The sequence below is a fragment of the Durio zibethinus genome, chromosome 23 (genome assembly GCF_047325235.1).
Source record: "Durio zibethinus cultivar Kanyao isolate XHJ-2024 chromosome 23, ASM4732523v1, whole genome shotgun sequence".
NCBI lineage: Eukaryota > Viridiplantae > Streptophyta > Magnoliopsida > Malvales > Malvaceae > Durio > Durio zibethinus.
This window is the reverse complement of record NC_143184.1, coordinates 155,620-164,676: the sequence shown is the minus strand read 5'-3', so window position 1 is coordinate 164,676 and position 9,057 is coordinate 155,620. Positions and strand designations below refer to the sequence as shown.

General features: G+C 32.0%; 1 protein-coding gene across 4 annotated transcripts; it reads right to left on the bottom strand.

The window, feature by feature from the left end:
* Positions 1-4,591: 4,591 nt before the first annotated feature.
* LOC111313667 (uncharacterized) lies at positions 4,592-8,827 on the bottom strand. Of its 4 annotated transcripts, none has more exons than XM_022914332.2 (8): positions 8,633-8,827; positions 7,576-8,067; positions 7,076-7,241; positions 6,931-6,981; positions 6,652-6,834; positions 6,433-6,517; positions 5,519-6,201; positions 4,592-5,421 (listed from the first exon to the last, which is right to left on the bottom strand). In XM_022914332.2, exons 2-8 carry the CDS (start codon positions 8,037-8,039, stop codon positions 5,047-5,049), a joined length of 2,007 nt encoding a protein of 668 aa, XP_022770067.2. In that variant the 5' UTR covers positions 8,040-8,067; positions 8,633-8,827; the 3' UTR covers positions 4,592-5,046. The 4 variants fall into 4 exon arrangements, with proteins under 4 accessions (XP_022770067.2, XP_022770066.2, XP_022770068.2 ...); XM_022914331.2 differs by having other exon boundaries at positions 4,902-5,421; positions 5,519-6,204; XM_022914333.2 differs by having other exon boundaries at positions 4,902-5,418; positions 5,519-6,204.
* Between the last annotated feature and the right edge of the window lie 230 nt (positions 8,828-9,057).

The window sequence follows — 9,057 nt, the reverse complement described above, 5'->3', positions numbered from 1 at the left end:
CTATGGTAAATGCAACAAGCATAATTATATCTGTTATATCCATAATTACGACTAATGTGACGTGATTGAAAACACATTTATAATCGTAATTTAAATCACTAGTTGTGTCTATTATCATTTTTTTATTCATAAAAGTAAATATCTTTTGAAAATCAATTTCATATCTACAATATATTTTTAATTGATGATTATAATAGATAAAAAATTTATTATTATGTTCTGCCGTATACATATTTTCATTTTTAAAAATTACCATAATACTGTGTCCGTATCATATCATACCAATATCATATATTTGAGTCCTTACTTCATAGTTCGTGCTTTCCTAATTTTTAAATTAGCCTTTGGTCTCCCCCCTGAAAAAAAGAGCTTTGTCGGTTAACCTTTTTTCATTTTTTAAAAATTTTATTTATTATAATATAAAACTAAAAATAATACAAATAAAATATTATGAAAATAATAAAAAGTGTTAAAAAATTTAAATATAATATTTAATATGTTATGATTATTGTTTTTGTTATTGACTTTTAGTATTATATTAAGAGATTATATATATTTTTAAATTATTTGATTAATTACATCATCTTTCCAATTTATTATATATTATAAATTTTTGGTAAGAACAAAGAAAAATATGAATAGTATAAAAATTATAATTTTTAATGAAACAATTTATATTTTCATTTTTTATGTATTTTTATAGTTCTATTTATTATTACTATTACACATTTTTAAGATTTTAATCTTTTATTTTTTTTTATAAATATTACATAAAATTTTTTATGATTTGAACTTTTCTTTTCTTGACAATTAATTAGGAATTATCCTTACTTGATGGTAATTTTTTATTATTATTATTATTATGATTAATTTATTGGTATTAATTATTGATATATATATATATATATTTTAGTTCTATAATTTTTTTTCATGATTGGTAATTAAAGGAAAGATTATAACAGAGAAAATGAAAAAATCTCAATTATTTTTTAGTTCTATCTTCCTCTTTTCCTTTATATTCTTTCAATCTTTTACATTTTTTGAAATCTTAATATTTTTAGAAAATATCCATAGAAATTTATTTAAACTTTCAATTAAGAAAATCAATTTTAATAGAATTTGAAGATTATTATGCCAAGTAAGCTTTTTTCTCATTTTTTTAAAAAATATCTTTAAGTATAAAGTAAAAAACAATTATAAAATTTTATAAAAAATTTCAATTTAATTTTTTTACATTTTTATTTTTTTATTGTATTTTTACATTTCTTTGTTTATTATCAGTATATTTTTTGTTAGGTTTTGATTTTTATTTAATAATTAAAAAATAAATTAAAACCTTAATACTTTAGAGTAGATTGTGTTGGATTCGAATCCCTTGTCTTTGAGTTTATTTTTAAACTTTAAGCCAAATTATTTTTTGATTGCCCAAATAACTTATTTTTTTTCTTTTCTTTTGTAGAATAAACCATACCTTTTAAAATCAATACCCTAAGCTTTTCTTTTTCTCTTCTTTCTCTCACTCTTTTCCAGTGGCGCCTTTTTTTTCTTTCATTTTTCTTCATTCTCCAGTCAAAAAAATTTTTTTGGCTGAAAAACTTGTCCCCAACTCTTTTTTCTCTTCTCTTTCTGTTTCTAATCATAGGTTTTACTAAATCTTGTCTTAGAGCAGTAGATCAGAGCCTAAAGGTCGTGGTTTTCCAACCCTTTAAACACCTTTTTTCATTGCTCCACATGCCACCAATTTTAACTATGGTTTTTATCTGACCCTGAACTTCCTACTCTCTAAAGATCAAGCCCCAAAACTACCTCAAACTGAAAACTTTTTTTTTTTTTGGGTATTTTTCTGTTGCTGCTTCTCCCCTTCTCAGGGGATGTGATTTTTTCTTTCTTTTTCTTTCTTTTTGGCGTGATTTTATGGTTTATGTGTATCTAGGTGGTATGTTAAGGAGGATTTGGGTCTTGGTGGATGAATGGGTTTTTTATTTTATTTTTAGGTTATTTTTCTATTATATTTGAGTTTGATATATGTTTTTGATTTTGATTTAGTTGATGCTGAGTTTCAAAATTTTAAAAATTTTGGTTTATTTTTTTATTATACTTAAGTTTGATTTATGTTTTCGATTTTGGGTTATTTGATATTGAGTTTGAGAATGTTAGGGAATTTTTATTGAAATTAAATTTTTTTTTTGTTTCATCGTTGACACTTCCATAAATGATGGAGCTTGGCTTTGGCATCACTACCGTTATGGTTCCTTTTATCCTTGTCCAATATTTTGTTGCAAAATACCCTTAATACCTTTAATAATTATAATGATATCGATAACACCTCAAATGAACAATAAAATTATTGACACGGCAGAAAAATTGAGAATTGATCTACAGAAAACTACTTTACTATTTAGGTATAGATATGCAGGTAATAATCTCGCGGACTCATAGAGTGGTACTGAATAGATGGATAGAGAGAATCTGAGCAGATAACCAGGAAGTCCCTGCCCTTTGTACGTAGTTTATACAGCATCATCATGCGGAGTATTTTCACTACTTTTTGAATCGCCTGAAAGCCTAGTAATGCTCATGACTAAACTTCTAAATAGTATCAGCTGTACAACTGGTTAATTTGCAATTTGGTTTTACATTGTTGCATTTGATTTGAAGCTCACTCGTTGCACAGAGTAAATTTGGTTTGAAATTATATACAAGTATTAAGTGGCGTTGGCGATATATATATATATACACTTGAGAGAAAGAGTATTTGAGTTCAAAATGACACATGCACGTAATTTTAAAGGTCAATTCTTGACAACAACATCAAAAGTGTTGGTAGTTTAGATGAATAAAATTAATTTTTGTATTAATTTTATTTATTTTTAAAATAATTATATTTAAATAAAAATAATTATCATATGATAAATAATTATAATTATTTAAATATAAATAGATTAATATTTATAAAGATCGTAATTATACAAAAAATTATAATTATTTTAATAAAAAATTATATTTATTCTTTTATTACAAATAAATATTTTAATATAACTATTTTTATTATTTCACCTTTGAAAATTTTAAGGCATTATTTTATTTTGAAAACATAATTATTTTTACGAAAATATTCTTCACATCTCAAATTTTAAATTCTTTTTCATTATTTATATTCTCTTATTTTTTTAACAAAAAGAAAGAGCGGACTTAGCAGAATCCATGCTGAAAAAGATTGTAGTGGAAACTGATTCTGAGCAACTGTAAAAAACATCTGAAGCGGAAGAAAGGTAATTTGAGAATTCATCCTTTTGAAGGAGATTATCCTGTCTAGGTCAAGTAACAAAAGGTTTCTGGTTACAAATGGATAAGTAGAAAAGCCATTCAAGCTGCAGATTGGGTGACAGCACAATTCAAGCACTGTGTAAATCGACCGGAGCCATATTCTTTGGTATTCACGTTGGACAAAGATGGTCTCCCTTCACCTCCATAAGCCTAAGTCCTAGTTGTCTAGGCTCTTAGAGAAGCTAGTTTTGCTAGTTTTCTCGTTTCTGAACCTAGATTTGCAAGTCTGGCTATTAATAGTGCGAGTCTCTGAATGCAAGTTGTACAAGTGTTGTTTCAGTGAAATGGAAGCATTACTTTTCTGCCCAAAAAAAAAAAAAAGGAGAGCTCTTATCCTATCTTGGAGAAGCAGGTAACGGAGATTTGTATATATATAATTTGATAATTTGAATAGAAAATATAAAAATAGAATAATTTAAAATTTAAAAAAAAATTATAAATAAATTTAATAAAATTAAAAAATTTTGTTTTATATTTTCGAATTATAATATATATATAAATTTTGTATAAAATATAATATAAATATAATATTTTACATAATACAATGATATAAATTATAAGATCATCAAAATGATTAATCATTCAATTTGCACAGAAGTTCCCTTCTCCATGAATTTATGAAATCGTACAATATATACAAACCTAATTCCTAAGGCCTGTGATAAAATTAATTAATCTATTGTGAGGCTCAAGAGAGGAACTGACTCAAAATCAATCCGTTAAATAAAGACTAGAGGGTCTGATTTCCGAATCACTCTTCTAAACCCACGTTGCTAGCATAAAAGCAAACCATGATAAATCTATGCCCACTCTAAAACTAAAGCCACATATCCTGTATTGGGGATTCGGCTATAGTCTATAAATACTCCTAAACTTAAAGTAGCCGTCAGTATATTTATAGAATTTCAAAAGTTATTGATACAGTATTCGCGATTGTTTCTATTTCCATTCTGTACGATTTCTCTCTAGATTTATATCCACCTTAAAATAACTGTCGTTTATGACATTAACTAGCTTTATCACTATGATGGCAGGAATCTGATATACAAAGTGCATTTATTTATAGTATCATGCGCGTTCCTCAATTCCATTTGCAGACGAACAAGATCTTTCCATATTCCATGCTATTTAAAAATCATGATATGTTATCCTACCAGTAGCCATTCCCACTCTTCATTTATACCTCACGGCCTTACCCACCCCTGTAAAACACTAGTAGTTGGACACGTAAAACAATACAACATAATTGGGGCATATACAACACTTCGAAGGAAAAACTTAAAAATAAAAGCTGAAAACACCCATGATTGACACCAGAGTATAGAACAATGCTTCAACACGATATACCCCGATGTAATGGCGTCCTTGAGACAGCATTTTTTACGCATCAAATACAATCAAATAACTGCATATCATTGTCAGAAAGAAAACACTAGTCACTCTATGAAGCATCGAGATCGAAAGCAGGAAAAGTACCGTATAAATCCTTCAACTGCCCCAAGACCATTACCACCAACTAACACTTTCAACAAAAACTATGTTATTATCCGTGGACAACAATCAACATCACGTCATGCAGAAAAGTATACGTTTTGTATTTGCTGCTTAGCCCAGAGAAATGTGCAAATTGTTCTATGGCACACAGACAACCAAGAGTAACAAACAAGCCTGGCAAGTCACATAATTCCTCATAAATCATAACTTATCATAGTGACTAAATCAAAAACCAGCCCATCCAGCAGGTTGAGAAGTCGGATGATTCTCCCTGATTGTTGACTCACCGAAGCGCTGAGAGCTATTTCCTTCACTTATAGGTGGTTTCAATCTCTCGAAGCTGGCAGCAGGGGCGGCCGTAAAGCTATCTGTACCAAAACTCCATGTGTCCAAAGCAGAAGATGCGTGAGCAGCATGCTTATTTAAGTGACCATTTCTGGTTCTAACTGACTGGACATTATCCTTTGAAAGAGGCTGGTGCTGTGGTTTGGCATCCTCAGAAAAACCCTGCCATGGCTTTGCTTCTGGGCTAGCAGTTGTCCAGTCAGCAGATTTTTCTTGCGAGAATTCCCACAATGTTCCTTCAATCTTCTCCCTCTGCTACAAAACGAATAGGTGCAATCAAGAGAATAACTAACGGGTACAAATTCAATTGAAAAAGTTCAACTATGTGAAAACAAAATGAAGAAAAGAGTACCAGACTTCCAGGTAAGTTTTGATTTCTTAAAGTACTTTTATTTGGAGATGGAGCTCTAGCAGCAAGGGCTTGCTTGAGCTCCTGTATTTCCTGCCTCTGGGATCGACAAATTGCACATAACTTTTCAAGTTTGGAAGCCATCCCAGCCTTCCCCAAGTTGGATTGCTTTAGCTGTTCTTTCAGCCTCTCTATTTCAGCCTCTAATGCTTCTTCTTTTCCAGTTTTTTTATCACTAATTCCAGAACTGATCTTATTGGTATCAAATTCAGCAATAAAGGAATTAAATGCCTCGTCTTGAAAAGTAGTGGTGGTATCCTTATCCTCGAAAAATTTTATTTCAAAATCTTTTGAAGGGCCATCTTCAGGTTTGTGTGATATATCAGGCATATTTCTTGGTGTAGAATGAGTTTGTACATTTTCCCCGTAAGGTAAAGGGTCATTCTCAGGATGACTCCTGTCATTTTTTATTGAGCTATAGCTGGTTGGATCTTCATCAAATTTGGCTCTGCTCTTCTCTTCAGCCACAATTGAGTCCTTTGCATGCTGAGTTGACCAGAAAACACCAAGCTGTCTGCCACTTGCCCTTGAACCAGGCTGTAATAAATTTCTAGCTGATTCCCCAGGTGGTGGGGGTGGACTTCTACGAGGCATCTGAGGTGACCTATTTGCAGGCCTTGGAAAACCTGCTAAATTGGCACAAAGCATCAACTCAAGTTCAAAGAAAACTAATGTCTAAACCTACAATATTCAAACATTTTCTATTTATAATCTTCTACAACTCATCACACAAGACCAGCGTCCACCATAGCAAGATACGGTTAAAATTAAGACAGGTATTAGACCTTCAAGCGGACAACTAAACTGGTAATTGATGTGTGTGTATGTGTGTGTGTGTGTGTATATTATATCTTCACCTTCAATAGATGACATTTCAGGTGGCCGATCAGGTAAGGACTTCCGTAGAGTGGCAGGCAACTGCTCATTAACACGAAACCAGACCTGCCATCATGGGAAGAAAATCCCAAGATCAGTGAGCAGAATGTTAGATCTCTGCCAAAGATTAACAGGGACATTGATGATCTAAAACTAACCTAAATTCATGGGATGAAGGGCCAATCAAGCAAAGCGCTTGCCTGCGTGATGTCAGGTCTGTCAACAGGTGAAGCATGAAGCAAGTCTTTGATTAGGTCTTTAACTGAAGAGCTGTACTTAGGTAAGTCTGGAATCCGATAGTTCCCATTTAAGATTTGTAGCTTTGATTCCCCATCAAATGCATTCTTGAAGTAGCAAATTCGAAAGAGAAGACACCCGAGGGCCTGCAACATGATATAGCAGCTTCAGTTTATACTTAGTGTATCTAATCCAATTCGTCTCTAGATTTCACATGGAAATAACAGGTGCAGTTGACTCACCCATATGTCCACCTTTTCATTAATAAGATCTCTCCGGAACAGATCCCACATCTATGCCAATAGAAGAATGAAGACATAAATCAAACAGTTTAACCACCACAGGACATAAAAGTTTTCTAAAAAAGAAATTAGTTTTTCATTCAACCTCAGGGGCTCTATAGGCGGGTGTGGTGTGCTTCCTGATATTGTCTTCTTCTATACCCATCTCTTCAGGCTTCTCAAAATGCTTGTGATTGGTAGATGTGCTCCCAAAATCACACAACTTCCACGATCCATCAGAACCCAGCAAAAGGTTCTCAGCTTTCAGGTCTCTGCAAAAATCAAAATGTCAGGAAGTAAAAAAACGTACACCAGCAATAAACAACTTCTACCAAAATCACAAAACATAAACCAGTGATATGTAAGGAAAACAAGAAAATAAGCAGGATTTCAATTTTGGGCATTATAATTTATTAAAAGAAATTATGGCGTTTTATTTGAATTGATCATACCCCCATTTCTCTTATTCACAATTCAAAGAAAAAAAAAAGAATGGCATGTAGCAGAACTGCATAAAAGAAATATAAAACAATAAGAAGCTACAAAAAATTTCAGCAATAAAAAAGTGGGGAATCTGAAAACTTGACAAGCGTCAGAACCAAATACCTGTGAGCAATTGGCGGGGATTGGCAATGCATTGCGAAGACTGCATTGCACACATCCCTAAAAATCGTAAGAACCTGTTTCTCTTCAAAATAGGCAGCTCCTCTGGCCTCTAAGACGTTAACAAGAGATTTGTCACAAAATTCCATGACAAGGAGGGCTTCCTTGGTCCTACCCAAGTCCAAGATAGTATGTGCATAAAGTGTGACGACATTTGGATGTCCTTGAAGTGATTTCATGACAGATATCTCCTTGACAACCAAATCCAATGACTCCTGATCATTGCATATGATGTGCTTCAAGGCATAATGTTTTGAAGCATGTAGAGCATCCTTAGCTAAGTAGACACAAGAGAAGCCACCCTCAGCAATGGCATTGCGAACATGAAGTTTAAGATTGGCAACATCAAGGGATCTGCCCTCGAGCCCTGCTGGTTCTTTTTGCAAAAATGGCTTGAACCTCCACATAGTTGGTAGAATGAAGGTAGAAAAGATTCTGCGCGGATGATGAAAAGCATTAAGAAAAAGAAAGAGAAGAAAGGAGGTAGTTGATTGAAATAAAAGAGAAATATGAGAAATCCCAATTGCTGATACAAAGGGCATTTAAGACGGTAGCAGGAGAAAACGTGTAGCATAAAAAATTGGGAAATGACTATAATGAATAGGAGGATGATGATGATGGAGGTGGAGTTTAAGGAGAAGAAGAAAGAATATGGACATTACATAACCTACGAAACCTATGATTTATGAATGCACGCAGAAACAGAAGCAATCAGCATTAGCTTACAACAACAGCAGATCTAAATAGACTTCATTACCGGGGTACCACAAAACAAGCAAATTAAAATCAAGATCTAAATTTCATCTAAAACCGAATATCTTGGGTTTTCTTTATTATTATTATTATTACTTACTTACTTACTAGTATCTTTAATTGTGTCTGCAGCGATAGAGACACGGCAGCTACGAATATAAATCAAAATAATGAATCCAAAAGAAAAAACAAGAATTATCAAATCGATCTTAAGAAGAAGAAGAAGAAGAAGAAATCGGGAATGTACCTGGTTAGATCAAGCTGAATGGAGCAGGCTAATCAGAAATAAAGGTACTCCAGGACTTGATAGAAATAGATGATTGAGATTTGAGAATTGAACAAAGAGATAAGCAGAGAAGCGAAGGTGAGGTTTTGCTTTTGCTTTTGCTTAAAGATCTGATTTGGAGACCTTTTATCTATTGAACAAAGAGATAAGCAGAGCAGCGAAGGTGAGGTTTTGCTTTTGCTTAAAGATCTGATTTGGAGACGTTTGGCCCATGCGCGTTGCCCTTTTTTTTTTTTTTTTTTTTTAATTATTGTTATTCATAAATATGAACATCTTTAATAAATGGCTTTTAGATTTTACAAGTAATAGTAATGGGGTGATACATAATTTATATTTAAAAATTAAAAAAATCTATTTTTTTAACTTTGTTTGTAAAATTTAAAAAT